This window comes from Apiospora aurea, assembly GCF_038362705.1.
Source record: "Apiospora aurea strain CBS 24483 chromosome Unknown utg000004l_segment0_segment0, whole genome shotgun sequence".
Classification (NCBI taxonomy): Eukaryota; Fungi; Ascomycota; class Sordariomycetes; order Amphisphaeriales; family Apiosporaceae; genus Apiospora; species Apiospora aurea.
Genome location: NW_027117391.1, coordinates 4,412,350 through 4,431,453, shown reverse-complemented (window position 1 = coordinate 4,431,453; position 19,104 = coordinate 4,412,350). Strand labels below are relative to the sequence as shown.

The 19,104-nt window shown below is 53.6% G+C and overlaps 6 protein-coding genes across 6 annotated transcripts; 2 read left to right on the top strand and 4 right to left on the bottom strand.

Annotated features, from left to right (window-relative positions):
* Positions 1-1,797: 1,797 nt before the first annotated feature.
* On the top strand, positions 1,798-2,354 carry PG986_006134 (uncharacterized protein; the record flags this gene model as incomplete). The annotated part of the gene is made up of 2 exons (XM_066842356.1): positions 1,798-1,926; positions 2,145-2,354. The coding sequence occupies 2 exons, from the start codon at positions 1,798-1,800 to the stop codon at positions 2,352-2,354; spliced, it is 339 nt and encodes a 112-aa protein (XP_066702218.1).
* Positions 2,355-4,134: 1,780 nt separating this feature from the next.
* Positions 4,135-5,280, bottom strand: PG986_006133 (uncharacterized protein; the record flags this gene model as incomplete). The annotated part of the gene is made up of 1 exon (XM_066842355.1): positions 4,135-5,280. The coding sequence occupies one exon, from the start codon at positions 5,278-5,280 to the stop codon at positions 4,135-4,137; it is 1,146 nt and encodes a 381-aa protein (XP_066702217.1).
* Positions 5,281-6,181: 901 nt separating this feature from the next.
* Positions 6,182-8,277, bottom strand: PG986_006132 (phosphatidylethanolamine N-methyltransferase; the record flags this gene model as incomplete). The annotated part of the gene is made up of 3 exons (XM_066842354.1): positions 6,182-6,214; positions 6,329-6,922; positions 6,952-8,277. 3 exons carry the CDS (start codon positions 8,275-8,277, stop codon positions 6,182-6,184), a joined length of 1,953 nt encoding a protein of 650 aa, XP_066702216.1.
* Positions 8,278-11,005: 2,728 nt separating this feature from the next.
* PG986_006131 (uncharacterized protein) lies at positions 11,006-11,482 on the top strand (the record flags this gene model as incomplete). Its single annotated transcript, XM_066842353.1, has 1 exon — positions 11,006-11,482. One exon carries the CDS (start codon positions 11,006-11,008, stop codon positions 11,480-11,482), a length of 477 nt encoding a protein of 158 aa, XP_066702215.1.
* Positions 11,483-12,757: 1,275 nt separating this feature from the next.
* Positions 12,758-13,795, bottom strand: PG986_006130 (uncharacterized protein; the record flags this gene model as incomplete). The annotated part of the gene is made up of 4 exons (XM_066842352.1): positions 12,758-12,985; positions 13,050-13,505; positions 13,528-13,699; positions 13,779-13,795. 4 exons carry the CDS (start codon positions 13,793-13,795, stop codon positions 12,758-12,760), a joined length of 873 nt encoding a protein of 290 aa, XP_066702214.1.
* A 1,159-nt stretch (positions 13,796-14,954) lies between these two features.
* Positions 14,955-17,606, bottom strand: PG986_006129 (peptidase family M20/M25/M40 protein; the record flags this gene model as incomplete). Its single annotated transcript, XM_066842351.1, has 1 exon — positions 14,955-17,606. One exon carries the CDS (start codon positions 17,604-17,606, stop codon positions 14,955-14,957), a length of 2,652 nt encoding a protein of 883 aa, XP_066702213.1.
* Between the last annotated feature and the right edge of the window lie 1,498 nt (positions 17,607-19,104).

The window sequence follows — 19,104 nt, the reverse complement described above, 5'->3', positions numbered from 1 at the left end:
CACCTTATTGAACTCTCACGCTCACTTTCCCACCTCTCAAGTTACAAGCCGGGGTTACAAACTGATTAGACTGTTATAGTCGAGCCCACTCTGGTTTTGTTTCTTTTTTGACTCTTCGTGTTTACTTTTCCATCTATGCCTCCCCCCGTCCCCTCTTTCTTAATCTCTGGCCCTGGTCATTTTACCTCCTGACGATATGGGGGACCAGACTTGGTTTGTTTGATATGTCTCTTTCTCGACCCATGAGTGCGTGATTTAGGTACTTCTGAGATGTGTCTATCAATGCCCGCTTCCAATTCGTCCCTCCCGGCATAATTCCTTCAACTGGTAGGGTTGGCTACAGCGACCGGTAAAGAACCCGTCTACACACCATCCCGCACCGCCCTGTCCTTTCAGGAAGTCCTTGCAGGCAGCATGCCCTTCCATGCGCGAACTATTGCACTTGAATTGGCCATGCCACGCCCTGACGGCGCAAGGCAAAGCAGACCAGGCCTGTCAATGGCTTTTTCTTGACCGGCCCAGGGCAATTCTCGTCGCGGGGGCCCCAGTCACGTCATGCGATATCCTCATTTCCATCTCCCGATGTATGGTATGTGTGTGTGTACGTATATCTGACCATTCCATACGTACATCCAGCCCCTGCTCCGTCAAACGTAGGTTAGGTAGGGTATATCTGCCTTGGCCAATCAGAGGCCAGTGGCATTGCTTGTACCTCGCCGATAAATCAAGAAACACCCGGGTGGGCAGGAAATGGGAGCCCCAGGTAAACGGCTTGTGACTTGCTTTGACGTCGACCTACTCTCACTTCCGATACCACTAACACTACTACCGTGCTGCTAAATCGGCCGACTCCATCCCATGCCTGACTGCTCCTAGCTTAGGTACTGCCCTGGTCCCTGTCCTTCTCAAGTGCCCAAGGCCCCAAGTCCAGTCGAGCGACTGACATAGACTTCGACGAACCCACATATCCGCTCCCCATGTCGTCAAAATTAGGATTTGTTCCACCATGGCCTCCTGTCATGTCCATCAACTTCGCCCCCGGTAGCCCAATTGACGCCTTTCCCTGGTCCCCTCTGCCCTGCCGGAAGATGGAGTTGGTGCCTCCGGGAGGCTTTCCGTCTGCTAACTACCTGACATGTATGTAGTTACCTGGGTACGGCCATGGAGCTTGATATACTGAGACAAGCCTTGACCTGTACGACATCACTCCTCCAGCTTGAGCCTCCTTCTTTCTCATGAGTACCGTGCTACACATCCCCACGCCTTTTTCTCTATCGAGGCCCCCTTGGAGGATACATCTAGATACACCTGACACTTCATCATCTCGCCTCGACTACCCAAAGCTGCTCTGTCCATCTCCCTATCATCACAAGTTTCTGGTCTCCGTCCACCCGCCGCCCCATCTTTCATTGCCAGCCCTACAAACACACATCCTCACTTTGCCGCGTTGGTGTCCAACCGCCGCAAACAAGACTGGTGGAGCTCCAGGAAGAAGCATTGACAGTGCTCCTGGGACCTATGCGAGGAACATAAAAAGGCCATATGTCCTCGTTACATGTTGCCAACTGTCTATCCCCCTCTGCAGACCACTTTCCTTACGTTCAAGAAGCACCCTCTCCAGAACGTTCACCCACCGGCACGGTAAGGACAGCCTTCGACTGCAGAACATCGTTGAGAACCCATCCTGACCCATCAACAGAAACCAGCAGCAAGCTTGTCCTCATAACCCACCACACACCATCGTGCAGGCACAGCCGCTCGCCAGACACCAACCACTCCACTCACAACTCCGTCGCCATGGCTGTCGCCAACAACTGCGCCCACTCATTCAAGATGATCAAATCAGACAGCACGCTCATTCAGTGGACTTGCAATCTGTGTCACTCTGGACCTTCTTGGTGGATATTCGAGTGTCGCTACTGCAAGGTACACGCCTGTCGAGCCTGTGTCCACAACATCTGATTCCCAGTGCTTGGCAACAGCTCGTAAGCTCTTCCGGGAAGTGGTTGGGGAGTCTTGGATCCTCAGGTGAGTAAGAACGAGATCGAGAGGGGTGAGAGGAACCCCTCTTCACGCATATCCCGGACTCTACTAGCCGGTCAAACAGCCACTATGTTTACAGACAAATACTGACATGACGGCAGTGTGGCGGCCATATCTCGCTGCTCGTTGGAGCAGACCTATCCATCTACCCTGCCAGCTCTTATGACAATGCAAAGTTGCGGAAGTGGCCTTCTGGAAAGCTTCTGTCAGCTACGCGCAAGTTCCTGGTGGATCAGCAACTGCAGAGAGCCGTCGGCAGCGGAGGTAACACAGGTCCCACCATCCAAGACTTCTCGGTATTTATTTCTTGAAGAGTTTCGACCTAATGACGCAGCACATGGCCAGCAACACTTCACTGTACTTTAACCTCCTTCGTTCCGGTGTTTGGTGGGCTTGGCTTTCTGCGGGACTGCAGACATAGACGGATGCCTCTACAGACTGGCACGGTTACGGATGGCGTACGGACACGGTTCTTTCCTTTCTTTTCCCTTTCTCACTCATTACTTAGACTTGGTTGTCGGCGCATACTCTAGGGGAAAGAAAAGTTATGGTCTTACAAAGCCGATTTTGGTGTTTACGGGAGTCCAAAAAAAATCGGGGATTCATAATGGCATTTTTGCAGCCATGTTGTGTATGCTTAAGGAAACAAGCTGGTATCAAGAAGAGCTAGGCAAGCAGGACCAACACGGCATTTCGCCCTTTTCACTTGAATTCTGACTCCTGCAGTTGCTAGACCCTTTGCATTTCATTACTACAGGCGCATCTCTTTCTGCGTGGTATAATTGAAGCCCCCATCAGAATATGTTCAAGGTAAGAAGGCATCCAAAATAGCCATCCCACACTCGATGACTCGCCAATGAGATTTGTTGAAAAATTCGGCTTGTAGGCGTCCATCAAGTGAGGTAGGCGTATGCGCGCAGGCAGGCATCCATGCCATGTTTCGATTTGCGCGCTTGAGGGGGGTCTCGTTCCCGGAATAAAGGCTTGACGTTGTGTAACCTGTCAATGTGCCTAAGATGATGCGAAGTCCCATTCAAATGCAAGTCAGTTCCCGTTTAGCTACGACATGGCATGCATTCAAGGTTCCATGATTTAGGTATGTACATACCTACATACGTAAGGTAGCAGGTAGGAATGTACCTTCCTTCTCTGACCAAATCGATTATCCATTTGATTGCCAGGGCAGGCAGAGCCGACGGGCCAATGGGCACTTTGAATAAATCAAACGTGAGCGGGAATTGGAGGCATCTCATGCACCTAATAAATCAGCCCGACGGGATTCGACTCTTCCAACATCCACCCAGCGCAATCTGCTGGATGGTTGATTTCAAATCGCACCTACACCTACGTCTACGCCGGCCACCTCAACACCAACGCCAACACCAACACCAACACCAACGTGACGTGACATTCGACTATGGCCCGAATGACTTGTCTGTTGAGGGCTCTCTTTTTTGGGCATGATGAGAATGAAGCCACGGACGGTTTACCCGTGTTGGCGTTATACATACCCGCCTCATCTCGTCTCGTCTCCGTCTTGTCACATTCGAAGGCCTTCTCTCATCATTTCTCACCTGCGCTTCCTTATCTGTCGTTTGAACAGTCCGTTGCTCGATGGGGAAACCAGGCACATCCCAAACACGTGGATGGTACCTGGACGGGAGCACCATGGACGGGACAGCAATGGGATGAGCCACGCGCGCACACAACCGGTTGGGTTTCAGGATTGCTGGCATATTTGGGCTCCCATGCGCCGCCGCCTAGGAGCACACGCAACCTACCACAGCTGGAGGAGCCATCAGCTACTACTACTGCTACTCCCTTCTCTTGCTACGGCCCATGCTTGCTTGATTGCTCGCGTACTTGCTTCACCCACGCACACTCCGACTTCCATACGTATATCTATACATACAACGTGACAGGCAACCTCAAGTCTTCCGCCCATCCGATGTGAGGAAAAGTGAGTTATCTGACTTTCTTTCTACCCGTTCCCGCCGCCGAAATCGCTGCGTTGGCACCACCCACCTGCCACGATGTCATGATATTTGGCTGTTATGGCCGGCGTGTTGCTGCCCACCCTCCCAATTCTGGTTACGTCTTGGGCCACCGCCAAACAGTCCGCTCGGCATTGCGCTTCGTTACCTTCACCTCGTCCCCAACAGAGATCACTGCTCCTGGTGGGGCATCTCGATGGCCGGCGGTAGTGGTGACGGCATCTGTTTTTGGCGTCGGCAGGAGATGGGCATATCGTCCAAAAATGGGTGACCACTTGTGGCCAGCGTCCACGTGACGGTCGCGCATCAGCTTCTTCAGTACCATGCCCGCCTCGCCCTCTGCCATTCGCCCGGTCCTGTAGTCGATATTGACAGATATGCAGCGTCCGCAGTTGGCCGTGAGCGCCAGCCTGCATTCTCGGTTCCTGTCGCCGATGTCGTCATTGTCGTGTTTGCTTCTTTCATCACCACCGCCATTACTGCCATCGCACGAACTGGGGCTGACCAGGAGCTCGCCCCAGTAATCTTCATCCCAACATGTGACCTCATCGCCGTCCACGACGATGTTGGGCCGAAATCGCATCATGTCGGCCGTTTCACCTGGAGGTAGGCGGGAGCTCACGTCGCGTAGCGACGCTTGTGATGCGACCAGGTAAGGTGCCGCCTCATTAAAGGAAAGCCAGTCATCGTCTTCCTCACCATTGACGCCCGACCCCTCACTTCCAGTCTGCTGAGGTCCACCAGTGATGTACGAAATGATTGACGAAATCCAGGAGGCAGGTGATGCCGTGTTCGCCCTCTCCGCCTCGGCCTCTTGTCGGGGCGAGTGCGCAAGTATCTGACGTCGACCATCGCCAATATACACTAGTAAAACGTCATAACCGAGGCACGCCGAAAACCATCGATCGTACGGCTCGGCACCCATCCGGTACGCACGAGCATCGGCGCCGTAAAGCTGAATATCGATCGTTTCAAGGCCCGCCGTGTTCGGCTTCAGGGGCACGCGGAGCTCGGTAGCACTTCTCGGCTGCCCCGAAGCCTCGGCTTCGTGGTTCCCGGTCTCGGGCGGCCGGTGCGTCACGACAATGTCATCCCCATCGATGGCTTGAAACAAGCGAGTGCACTCAGGAAAGTAGAGTACCTGCACGTTTTGTAGACTTCCATCCTCTCGCACCTTGACAAGCATAAACCTGCGGTCGTGCTCGAGACCTTGTTTATTTAACCGCGCGGTCTCCAACGGCATAGGTCGCAGTGCCTTGATAGGGTAAGAATAAATCTAGTGCGGTCCAATTAGCATTGTTTCTTTTCGATGATAGTATAGCACAGAGATATAGCAACATGCCTGTATGACTTTCATCGTTGCTATCCTACTGGGTATATCGCCTGATGTGTATAAATAATGACTCGATCCTGAGGCACAATCTTCTTATACACGTGTTACACAGACCCAGGAACGTCCAATGTGCAACGACTCCTCGCAGTATAACAGGACCTGCTAGATTTACTTGGGAGGGTTATCCGAAATAGTTGTGGAAAACCGTGGTGGAAGTTGGTATCAAGGGAAATTTGGCTTTTGGCAGAAAAATAATCTCCTCGCCTCTGTGATGCGGGGAACTGACCATCTGGGCCGCATGAAATTGCCCCAATAGGATAGGCCATCCAGTCGCGGACGGAATATATATTACGTACTCCAGAGATGGCCTCGATCTGTTGGACCATTCATCCATCTATTACTACGACCAGAAGACTCTTCGTCCCTGTTAGAAGACAAAACGAACCATCAAGTCCTCACTCGGTCTATTCCAGGACCTGGGAAATCGGAAGGGGGCAGGAAAAGGTGATGATTTATCTACCGACTCCCAGTCGCCGAAGCCCTTGTGTCCACTCGATGGGATTTGCTGACATTGAAGCTCACTTTCCATGTTGCTGGTTCTAGGGTAAGACTGACAAGTAGAAAGCATGCATTTCTCGTTGATTGGTATCTCAATAAGTAGGTATATGGACTTCATATGCAGAATGACGCTGTAATAGAAACCAACAAACCCTTGAACTCAACTCAAATTGACTCAACACAGCATCGGAGCTTCCGTCCGGAAGAACTCATAAACAGTACGTGGTCTCATGTGCTACTCCCCCTACCCTTCTCACTCTTTCTCGGCTGCGGGCGTCGTCGAGTCCTTGGAGTGTGACATACTATAGGGGGCCTACCGGACAACAAAACGTTAGCTACTCGCACGAGTATTCAGATGGAGCGAGCCCCTAAAGTTCCACCAGAGAGCGGAGTCACTTACAAGAGCCTTCTTGGCGTTGCAGATTCTCCAGGCCAGCTTCCGGACGGTTCCATCGACGGGCACAACGGCGGGGGCGAACTCAATACCGAACATCTGCTGGATCGCATAAACCACTCGCTTTGCGTATTTGCCGTCCCGCTCCACGTGGCTCCCGAAGGGCTCGTCAGGCGTGTTGGGCGCAATATCCAGATCGCGGTCGAAGCAGTTCTTAACCAGGGGTAGGAGAGAATTCTGCACAGCCGCCTCGTACATGCCCTTGGTATCCACCTCGACCTCGTCCTCGTCGAACCGGCCGATCTGGATCTCAAAAGGCTGCGAAATGGACATGACGTTATGGTTGTCATCGTGGTGGTAGCGAAATTCGAAGACACCTCGGGTCCACCATAGCTTGTCGCCCTCGAACACAACCTCTCCGCTGACCAAGTCGACATCGGTACCAGTCACAGGTTGGTTGTGAATTAGGATGCCCCTGTCAGCACTGGAGGAGTCGAATTGGCCAGGCGTCGTGGGCACCCAGCGCCCGAGGGAGGAGACCTCGGTTACGTCTCGAGATCGATTGTCTGCAACCATGTAGAGTCCGATCCAATCCTTTTGCTATGATTGGCTGGGGCGGTCCACTTGACCTTGATAGGGGCACCGTACTCCAGGATCATTGTCTTGAGCTCGCCTGGGAAGCGGGCCCTAGTCGCCTCCTTGCCGGTCGACCGTTCCGTCAGAGTCGAATGCACAGCCGACTCACCTCGCACTTCCAAGGAGTAGTCCTTCGGGTCAAAGCCTGCCAAGTCGGGAGACAGCTTGGTCAGCGTGAGGCGAGCTGGGACATTGTTGAACAAGGCGGTAGTATCTCGGACGATAGTCGAAACACCAGCAGCCAGCTTTGGACGAGCGGACTCCAGAAATTCCTCCACGAAGTGAGAAGTGCCATCCATAACTCGGTTGACACTTGAATAGTAACTCTTGACTGGCGGTGGAAGCGACGAGCGCAGGAATCTGGTGAGACCAGCCTCTTGGCGAATCTCGCGACCGTAGATTTTCCGCATATGAGGCTGTTCGACAAACTGTAGGAAGCCAAAGGTACACAAGTGTCCTGTCAGAGCCAGGAGGAAGACGGTCTTGTTCCCAGTGATCAGTGCCGCTCCCCAAAGGCCAGCCGTGCCAAGGAACCTCTCGGGGTTGTTCAAGAAGCGGTAGATGGACTTGTATGTCAGTCTCGCGCCCTGGTCGAAGAAGAAATCTCCGAAAAACCAGCCGAACTCTCCGAGGGACTCGTGGATGCTGACGGCCGTCCATATATGGATAAGAATGAGGACAGCACCGACGACGTGCCTCAACAAGGCGTGGTCAACTTCCCAGTCGCTGGGGAACGAGTACATCTTCCAGCACGCAGCGATGAAGGACGTGTACGTCATGACTTGAGAGATGTGGTACATTCCCTTCCATTGTTTCCATGCCTCGTCGGCATTTTCGCCAAACTTGAGGAAGTGGCGCGTCCAGGTCTTGTTCGCAGACTGCTGTGACAGAATAGCACCGAGGCCGACCGAGTACCACAGTCTCCAGGCCGTGGCGTGAAAGGCAAAGAGGAGCTGGAACAGATGCGTGTCCGGTGTCACAACTGCTACGACGATGAGGTAGCAAACGATGAGCAAGGAAGAAAAGTCGGTAGTGCGGAAGAGATCGACGTTGTTGAGCCCAAGCAGATTATGAATCGGAGCGGGAGACGTCTGAGAAGAGGGTCCCAACGGATAGTCACTCGGTGCATCTCTGGGCTCCGCAGACGAAGTCTGTTCTGCTTCTGGAGTATCCACTGCGGTCTGGGGATCTCCACGTCTGCGCGGAGGTGGGGGGTTGTAAGTCTTGTCAATGTGAGGATTCTCCACAAAGGCAAGGAAGGCAAACTGTGCAGCATGTGCTAACATGGAGATGGCCAGGACTTGGTAGCTGGCCGCCATCATGGAAATACCATAGTAGCCGGCATAGCCAATGGAGTACATGGGGTGGGGGCCATCTCGAAGACGCCATCGAACGTCAGCTCCTGGTCTATCAGGTAGAAGAAGTCGCCCCAGTACCATGCATAGTCTTTCACGACCCGGTGAGCATCAAGTTTCACCCATAGATTGAAGCCAACGAGGACCAACCCCAGTGCCCAGCGGCCGATGCCGCTGAGGGCGGACTCGCCCTCGGGCACGTGGAACCAGGCAATCGCAAACAAGACGTACGACACAAAGTCACACATGAGAATCAGATCGACGAGTCTGCGGAAAACGAGCCACGTGTTGTACTCGAGAGGGGCTTTCTCGAACTGGTAGTCCTCGGGGATCTTGGCTTCCAGCTCCTTCTTGAGGAGACGGTAGAGCCATGGCCGCGGGTTCTCACCAGTAGCAGGGTTCACGAAGAGCTTCCATTTTTGCGCCCAGATCACGAGCTTGTTATCGTTCGATTGCGCCCTTAGCAGCAGACCAATGCCCAGGTTGTAGGACGCACGCCACAGGAGAAAGACGGCACCGAAAACATACTGCTTCACAGATGCAGGGAGCAAGTACAGCAAGGCTATATGGGCAGCGAGTATGGCCAGCACAACAGCATCTGACAGGTTTTTGGGTTGTCTCGGGTCCAGCAGCTGAGAGACCATGTCATGAGTTGTTGGTACGGTGAAGACTACAACACGGGAGCCCTGGGTTAGTATCCTGACTAACGTTGGTTAATAATCCTTACTGACTTGTTCCGTCCGGAGTGCGGCCAAAGGTCTTCGGGGCTTTCGGTGCCGGGTCCGTTCCCGGGCCGTCGTTGGCGGAAGCATTGTCCGGATGCGGGGGTTTGGCTGTTGAAGGCGGTGCGGCGCGTCTCTGGCGCAGGTCGCCAGCATCCGTTGGAGGATTTGCTGGAGAAGACATGGTGATGGCTTGGCCAAAATGTCGTTGGTGCAAGGCGAAGTTAAGAAGAAAAGGAGAAGAAGAGAGAAGAAGAAAAACGAAAGGGTTCAGGAACGCCACTGGCTGGGGCCCAAATACCCTCTGTCGCTATAGACGGCTTTGTCCAAAGCGTCCATAGGCTTCCAAGGTTGGACTACCCCGTAATTCCCTTCGCATCGGCTAAGTGATGCTTCCAAATGGCGCAGCGCCCGTGGGGATTGACGGGCGAATTGCCGGTTGCCCAGAGGGCCGGCCTGGAACCTACGTCACTTTATGACACAAAACGTGGGGGATCGGGAGACGGGCAACCTTTTCGAGACGCAGCCTCCCGTCTCTGTTTCTGTTGCTTTAGTGACAGGTGCTGGGCGATGGACAATGAGTATTGTAAAGATTGCTTTCTTTCCCCATGGAACATGTGCTTGCTTGATTGATTGACTACGGAATCCAGAGGCTGGTTGGGGGGCTGGATTCTTGAATGGACCGGCTGCCTGACTGCCAGACTGCACGCCTGGCCGTAGCTAAGCGAGCGGACAAACGAGCGAGCGAGGTGGCAGGGCAGGGCAGGGCAAGAGCCACTGTCGCCAGAGAAGGATTGAAGCTACTTGAGGCATGTGATTCGATTGATGTTTCCGTATATTTTTTTATACTTGTTACATTTAGGCGCCGTTTCCCTGGCTAATGAACTGTATGCGTGCATGCTGTAGCCTGTACATAGGTAGGTATCCCTAACTTATGTGCCTAAGGTACCTACCTATGTTCCTGTAGCTAGCAGCAACCACCACCAGCAGCAGCAGCAGCAGCAGCAGCAGCAGCAGCCGCCAGCTCAGCTGTTGGCTGCTGGCAGTGCAGGTTTGAGTGGATTCCAGCCCGGCAAACGACCCGAACTGGGCCTTGGCCGTTTCGAGCCGAATTCCTTTCATGGATGTTCTATTCCGTTCCCTGGTGCTGGGGATGGCTCGCGCACTTATACACTTGCTTCATCAAGGCCTCAATGCACTACCAAATTGCAATTGATGCGACGACATACCGCCCGTCCCAACGGGCGTCTAGGCGTCTAGCGTCTTCTATGCCATTTATAGGCAGGTCCGCCCGCCCTGAACTGCCTGCCCTTGTCCGGGATTGCGTCTGGAGATGGCCGTGTCCGTGTCGACAGGGATCGTGGCCGACGTTGCGTGCTGTTCGCGTCAGTCCTCCAGGCACGCGTTTGATTGGATTCTTATGCACCCATCGAAACGTCGCCCACGAAACGAACTTTTCCTGCCCCCCGGTCTGCCTTTTAGCACCATCCCGCACCCACCAGCCTGTGTGAACTGTCATCCTCTCTCCGCTTCACCCCTGGCAAGCCTGTTCGGAGAAATTGGCCCAGATTGGGCAGATGAGGGAGGGGGGGACAGAGAGAGCACGGTCTGCATGATTCCACGAGCAGCCATAAGGCAAAGTCCGTAGATATAGACCCCTGGAAAGGGAATAAACAAATATGGAACGCTTCATGCGGCATCGCTCTCGTGGTATCCTTTTTTTTTCTCCGCGAGGGAAGAGGGAAACATATATAACTGGTAGCTAAGATCGCCGTGACTCATACTCTTGGGCCTCTACTCCTCGTGCGGTCTTGTCCCATCAGTCACTCGTTTACTACCAAGTACCTATAATAATAACCACTATCTTGAGATTCTGAACTGAAGCTTCTTCAGATCACTCACTCATCAAACACCACCACCACCACCACCAACAACACCACACACCAACCTAGGTTATGCCTCTGTTCAAGATGGCCAAGGACGCGACATCCAGAAAGGGCGGCAAGGGCAAGGGCAAGGGCAAAGGCAAGGAGCCCGAGGTCGAGACCGACATCTCGGAGAAGCCGCTGCCCACGCCCCGGCCCGGCACCTCGGGCACCGAGAACCTGCTCATCACGAACCGGCGGCAGGCCTCGGAGCAGTTCCAGAAGGCCGCGCGCGCCGAGAAGGCGTACCGGGCCAAGAAGCACGCGACGGCGGCGCGCGCCAACTACAACGAGACGAAAGCCCACTTCCAGGAGGCCCGCTCGCACTTCGCCCAGGGCTGCCGGGGCATCGTCACCGTCGTTCGCGCCATCCCCTACCTCGTCAGCGAGAAGAAGGAGGCCCGCCGCCGCGCCCGCGACACCGCCCGCCGCCAGCGCGACCTCGAGCGCAAGAGGAAGCTCGAGGAGGCCCTCGCCCGCCAAAACACCGTCGACGACGACGACAGGTCCGACATGTCCTGATCGAAGGGGGCATGTTAAGCCGATGTCGTCGCACCAACCGACCTAGACCGGAAGTCCCAACTCACTCGCATCTACACTCGTTTCCAAGATCGACAAATAAAACACATTCGCTCACATGGAACATCTCCCGTCATGGGGTTTCCAACATCATCACAATCGTTACGCGGCCCAAATCAGGGGGCATCGCACACAATCGTTTCTAAAACCCAACAAATATACCAGATCGACAACTTACATGGCGAGATACACATCGACCACCTTTTTCAAACTACCTACTTATACCAATTTTCCTTTTCCTCTTCCTTACTCTCTCTTTTTCTCTCTCTTTTTAACGACATGACGAGAACAAACGTTTCATAATGAAAACCGCGGCATGAACACCAATATTCCACCAATACCCAACAAAAACTATAATCCTAGTTCTCTTTTGGTTACCTCTCTTCTGGATGGGTTAGGCCGGAAGAGGAAAGGCGGAAAGAAAAACAGCGAAACGCAATTCCGGTTCTTCCTCACTCATCTCGAGATGGTGGTCACGGAAAGAAATTTTATACTATATATACTTACCCTATATATATTTAGCAAAGACTTGGGGAGAGGTGGGGAAAGGGATCTTCATGTTGATGAGTTTTCCCTGGGAAACTGATCTCGTATGTTTTCATATCCGAATGCCTTGTCATTCTCAGTCTATCAGCATCTACTACAGTTGCTCTTATTTCCAGCGTATCAGGAGGAGGGGAGGAAGTACCGCTCAATCGGTGACTTGCAGGGAGTGGAATCGTGGGGGAGGAGGCAGTCGGTACAGATTAGATCTGTCATCGGACAAACAATACCATTTTCACTACAGCTGCATGTTGCAGTTTGTACCTCACCCAGCACCATTTCCTGTATTCTGTGATACTAAAGTGTCGTTCAGAGGAGAAACATCAGCTGGAGATGCCGATGCGTGACGTACCAGTAAACACCCATGAATACGCGAACCTCAAAAGCCACCGCCACGTTAGCTGGCTGCAAGGTCTCAACGAGGCGATCACAGAAACATGCATTTATCAGATCCCATGAGAGAAAAATAGTGCTTTGAGACACGACCTGCCTTTGCATTACTGGACGGCAATTTCTTAAACGAGTATATACTGTATGAAATCGTAAAGCCATCACACAGCAGTGTGCAGTCTAACCTGGTTGTCTCATGAACCATCCCGCGGCACCAAATTCGTATCGAATCGTTACTGCCGTAAATCGCAAGAAGTATGCCCATCCGCCAGAGTCGATAACTTTTTACGTGGCCGCCTTCTTGGCGAACTCCACGCGCAGAATCAAATGCTTGAAACCATAACCGTCCATCTTGTTGCATGCCTTGACAGCATCCGTCCTGTCCGCAAAGCTGATGAAAGCGAAGCCCTTGGCCATGCCGGTATCGCGGTCCTTGGCCAAGAACACACGGGTGACGCGACCGAACCGCTCGAACATGTCGCGAAGCTCGGCTTCTTCTGCCATCTCGGACACCTGTAGTGGAGGAAGTCAGCATGCGTGACAACGCTTGCAGTGAGAAGAAAGAACAGTGACTTACGTTTGTGACACGCAGCGTAGCGAGGTCGTCTCTCTCGCCGTACTTGCTTCCGCCCATGCGCTCGCCCGCAGCCGCACCGCCCGGTCCTCCTCGGAGCGCAGGCGGGACGTAGCTTCCCTTCTTGCCAGCACCGGCGCCGCCAGCGGCAGCGGCGACCTCCTCGTCGGCCAAGCCGGCAGCGGGGTCGGCGGAGCCCTCGGCGCCAACGGGGGCCATGGTGTCCTTGTAGGGACAGCGGGCAGTGAAATGCTCGCCGTTACAGATACGACACTTGACGGTCTTGTCCTTAAGCTTCTCCTTCATGGCGTTGGCATTGGCGTCCTTGGACTCGTCCTTGGCGTCGCGCTTCCAGTTGGGGGAGAGGCGGAAGATGATGTTCTCGCCCACACTGGTCGTGTCCATCTGGGGGCCCTTGGGGTCCTTCTCGGAGAGGCCGAATTTGGGCAGGACCTTGCGCTCGGCGACGCGGGGGGTTGACGACCTCGCGGTGCGTCACCATGCGGATGCGTCGTGTCGTCTTGACCTTCTTGCCGTCCTCATCGTAGCGGTATGTGATTGTTGTCTTGGTGCCGTCCTTATTCTGAATGGTCTGGGGAGGGGGCAACTCGGTGGAGGCGGTCTCATCGAGATCGTCGTCGTCGGCCCAATCTCTGCAATCGAATGAAGGTCAGTTTTCAGCAATTTTGGTGGTGGCCGCGAATTTGTGTGTGTTTGTGTGTGTGCGCGCACCTGGCTTTGTTCGACATTTTGTCGGTGTTTCTGGTCCCAGCAGCGAAACGATCGTTCGGCAAATGCTGAGCTGTGAAGATTGCGTGGGAGCGTCCGAATTATGTGGTTGTTGAGTCGCAGAGGTTCGGCCGAGCTCGTCGTCGTTGGATTTTGGAGGTCGGAGAGTTTTATTTTACTAGAAAGTGCAGTTTTGAAATGTGGGGCAAATTCGATCAGTATCGCCCCTCCATCCCGCCTGAGGAGGGGAGAGAAGAAGAAGAGGGAAGGCGTTTATTAGTCATCTCCAGGCTGCTTGTACATGCAACGGAGATGGATGCAACATGAATGACTCAACGGTAAACCTTACATCTCGCTATCTTCAAGAGTTCTGCTGCGGATTTTCGATTGAAAGTATGGAGTCGATAAGTTGACTCATTACTGATCAGTTGTTTCCTTGTCCTCAACGAATGGATAGTCTTCGTACCAGTACCAGAGCGAACTTTACATCCAGCAGCAGATCATTTGCGCCACTACAATTCTCACCAAATAGGGGCAGCTGAGGTCGTATATTGTGGTATGACTGCACACACCTTTCCCCCCAAGAAATAGGAGTAGCTCGTTTAAGGTCCCCAAGCCGGCACTCGTAATTATTTCTATTTGCTCTTGTATATTTCTGACGCCTGAAGTATTACATCACTCGCGGACACTCATAGGATAGATAGGTTGACTTGTTTTATTTCGTCTTGTTCTTTTTTCTTCTTTTTTCAATAACAGCTACGCATACATAATTGTGTACTTGGTTAGCACACTATGATCACGTACAAAAGTCCGCTCGCCCTTTTGATCAACCAGATAGCCCAGATCCATTGGAAAGTACATTCGTAACTACCTCCAGAGCTCATGGCGATTATAGATTTGACGGCGCCCTCCCGCGCCCTCCCTCCCGCCTTTTATGCCTAGACCGGATGATGCTAGCCCAAGAAGCCCAAGCAGCTTATCTTGCAGGCGGCTCCAAAATATAACAACGCCAATCGTGATCATCATCCGTCATAGGCCACGTTAATAATAACAATAGTAGCAGCAGCAGCAATGATACAGAGACAACATAGTAAAAGGATCCGCAATCCGAGGTGGTATCACAAACAATGAACTTCATCACAAGAAGAGAAAGGGAAAAACAAAGACAAGGAAATAGGATTAGGTTTTGAGGCTCCGAGGAGTCGGTTCTTGGTATTTTTTCGGTATGGGCGGAAGAGCGCAAGTCGGTGGTGGGGCGGGCGGTGGTACATTGGTAAGATGCGGCATGCTTCTGCGGCTCAAAAGAAGTTTGTTACTCTGCTCGGCAGGCGATAATGGCTTGGGCGAGTCGTCTCGACGCGGCAACGTGGCCGAGGTACGCGCAACCGACTTGGGTGGTAATGAGGGAGCCATCGAGCCGACAGGGACATGCTCGCTAAGACTTATCAAGGACCTGCGCGGCGTCCTCTCCTCCGCCGTGAGGCTGGCTCTCTTGTAGCTGCTGTCACGGGTCCTGGCCATCATCGTGCGTCGCCGGTCCGCATCGTGATTTCCCACAGAGGAGAAAGCTCTCGATGTAACATCATGGGAATGAGTCGATGAGTGGGATGATCCCCGGGTAAGGGATTGGACAGTAGGCAGGATATAACGCTCTACTTCTGGAGACGGCTCCGCAGCCAGTTCTTTATTAGGACACATACTGGTCATGCTCCGATATCTTTTCGAGTGCTTGGTATCAGAGAGCGTGATGGTAGAAGAGCTCGACTCATTGGTAAGGCTCGATCCTCGCGACGGCAGTCTCTCTGACTCAGAGGGCCTGTCCGATTGGCTAAGCACCCAAGTCGAAAAGACCGAGACAGCAGGCGACTGCGGGCTCTCATCTGCGGCTTTTCGGCTGGAGATAGCGTCAAGCTTCCTGGCGAGGACATCCTGAGGTGAAACCGGAGACTGCGGTGATGGCTGGTCAACCACAACGGACAGCGGACGTGACAAGGCCAGCGCAGTCGGGGGAGGTTTTCTGCCAGATTTGTTAGGTGTCTCGGATTCGGTCCACTGGACCGGATCGGCAATGTCCGAACCAGATGCGCTCGAAAACCGTTTGTGGGCAGAGTTGGGGACGCTGAAGTTGGGGACGCTCTGTCGTACCGAGACCTGTGGCGACGTTTCCTTGTTATTCGGCACGTTTAACATGGTCGAATGCGGACGATTGACGGGCTCGACCCGGCAATCGAACGAAGCTATATATGGCTGCATCGACTGCCTGCGATTCGAGATAGCTTGGGCGTTTGGGCGCAACCTAGTCTCGGGATGATGCTCAGACTGTTGGGGATGATGTTCGTCAACGTGACTCGTGAAGCTGGCACGAGTTGGCGAGCAGGCCGGTGAGGAACCTTCTGATGTCAGGTAGGTTCTCTGCCCAGATGAGATGAAGGAAAGGCGGTTGTTGCTGTCGCGCAGATTGTCAAGTACCTGGCCATCGGAGGAATAATGGCTCTCAGTTGTAGATATGTCGTCAAGCACAGCGTCTAGGGCAACTTCGTCACGACACTCCGATGATGGCCATTCTGATGATTCACGTTGTTGGCTCTTTCGCCTCTTTTCAGGCGCCCACGCAAAGTCTTGCCGCATCACATTAGTGAAGCGCTCGGGATCACGTACAACAAGTGTCCTTTGGCTGGACTGTGACCTCAGACCAGCAGGAATTTCATCTTCCTTGGGCTTGCCGGTCTCTGTGAGCTTCTTTTTCCCGCCCAGTGCCTCGATAGCGTGCCGCAATAGCGCTAGCCAGCTATCCATGTCTTCTGCAGCCTCAAATACCATGAGAAAGTTCGAAGCATGTCTCCTCTCGGACCCACGAAGTTTGGCCAATAGTGACCGTGAGTCGTTGGCAGGAATCCCGCTTGGGTCCATTAGGGACGCGACTTGGAGAACCCAGTGTTTCCCGGGGATCATATCGCTTGCGAAGACCGCCGAATCTCTCGTGAGCTGGAGCACCCTTTCCGGCAGCCGGTCGAATGATCCCTCAGTGGTGTACTGAAGAAGATGCCCAGAAGTAACGAGAACGTATATTTTAGTAGTCCATTCCAGGAAATTCTTCGAGCCCATATTTCGGTGGTGCTTCTTCCAAGCCTTGTCCACTTTCTTCTCCCCTCCCTCCTCGGGTTCAAGATTCATTGTACTGGTTGACATGTCCTCTCGTAACATGACACTATTGCGTGCGCCTTGCAAGCGGAGAAGTGCATCGGCTGATACACTTGGTGCCGGTAGAGTTGCGTGCTTGATAGCTTGCGGGTAAACTTGGAATAGCGGCGGCGACTCCCAACTTGTCACCGCGCCGCCTCGGCCGGTACGTGGTGTGCCGGTAAAGGACGCCGCTGGGCCTTTGATTTTACCGCTGCTGGACTGCTTCAAGCGAGGCGTGGAAGGCTGTGGCCTGAGTGGCGACGAGGCTGCAGACTGGTGTGTGGGTGATAAAGGCGATAGTGCAGACAACGAAAGATCTGATTTCTGGCTGTGAAGCGCATAAGGCCAGTTACTGATCTCAGCGAGTGAGGCTCGAATTCCCGAAGATCGTGAGGTCTCCCGAAGCGTCGAGGGGCCCTCTGCCTCGCGTCCATCCTTTCCGACCTTGGACCGGCCGAAGATGGATCGAAGTCCGACCAGAGACTCGCGCTTGTTCATTTTGTCCGGTACTGTGTTTTGTCGCAACGGTGCTCGATTCTCATCCCCCATGGTGATGATGTCTGGTGGGCGTGCTCGCCGCAAGCTGGTAGACTGGGCCTTCAGCTCACTTAGGGACCGTTGAGAAGGGCGTGTATGCTCTTGCTCCATGGCGCGCTTCTATAGGTTAGATAGGCTCGATCGAGGATGAGAAGACGCTCCTGTGATTGGCGACATCCAAGGCAAGCAGCGAGTGTGTATGATAAGACAAATGTCTAAAGTGAATGCTTGAGCGACGAATATCCGGCGTCCCAAGCGACATGAGATGACGCGCTCGACAACCGCAAAGAGGAATGGACAGAGCTCGCAAAGGCATGCATTAAGAACCAGGAAGCCCAAACCCTCGAGCACCACAACAACTGGTTTATTATTCTGCAAAGAAAACAATCCCGAGCTGAGACGAGGTCAAGGCAACCCTGTTAAGCTTCAGGTGCGTGCTCTGGGAGCCCTGGGGGCCCTGGTGCCCCCCGGTGTAAGCGGAAGGTTAAAAGCACCGCTCAGACTAATTTATTAGACCTTGGGGTGGAGATTGGTGATGGGTGATTTCGATGGGAATCCACGTTGGTTCCTGGGCAGTAGTGGGAGGATATGGAGAACTTGGGCATGGATGAGGCAACCTCATCGCCGTGGCGTATCAAACAGAGTCCCGGGCGCGAGGCAGGAAGGACGAGCGAGCAACGCGGTGGTTCAATACCCAGGCCGCGAGAGATGAGAAGCTGAGAAGGGAGACACGCTTCCCTGGGTGTCCGATTCGCGTCCAGCAATCAGCAGTATGTAAGCTCGCTTATTACACAGGGCTTGTTATCAGCTGGGGAGGGAATAAACAAGGAACGATAGTATCGAGAAAAAGTAACGAGAATGCGGGATGTGAAGGAAGTGACAGAGTGACAAGAAGAGGATCAATCTCCATAAACCTACATGCCCGAGGAACACGTACAGGGGGGTCTCTCTTCGTTCCCTCCCTCTGCGCCTCTGCGCCTCTGCGCCTCTGTTAGCCTAGGTAGGTAGGTAGCAGCCTCTGTGCCTCGCTCTTGGTGAGGTGTGTAAAAAAGGGATAAAAGGAAGGCCCCCGGTCCCGGGATATGGACTTCAGCCGCCGGTGCGACTAGTTGGGGTCCGTTGTGTTGTGCACTCTTCCCCTGCTGGGCCAGCTAGCCAGCCAGCCAGACGTCTTGACTTTGAGCTAGGCGCCCAAGTACCGGGAGGTGGTACCGAAATGGGACCTGGGCCAGGTCTGGTTTCCTACATGCAGAACTGGAGTCCCCGAGTCCCACGATGAGTGCCAACTTCAGCACACAGGACACGTAAGTAAGTCTCCAGCAGCTGCCTCGGTAGGTCGTGTATCCTGAAGGCTTTGCACTCTTGCTAGATCCTGTCAGATTGTGCGTGGTATAGGTAGAATGAAGTTATTCAGCATGTATGTCAGCTTGGGAGCCCCACAGAGCGGCCTCCTCAGCTACTAACCTACTGGGTCAGGCTGCGAAGAAGTCTCACCTTACATACTGACATGCATGTACACAAATATGCAAAGCAACAAGACGCGGCGGCAATTCCCTGTGCCTACTGCTGGTACTTCCAAGTGCCTGGATGGGGGGGGCGGGCAGGGCCT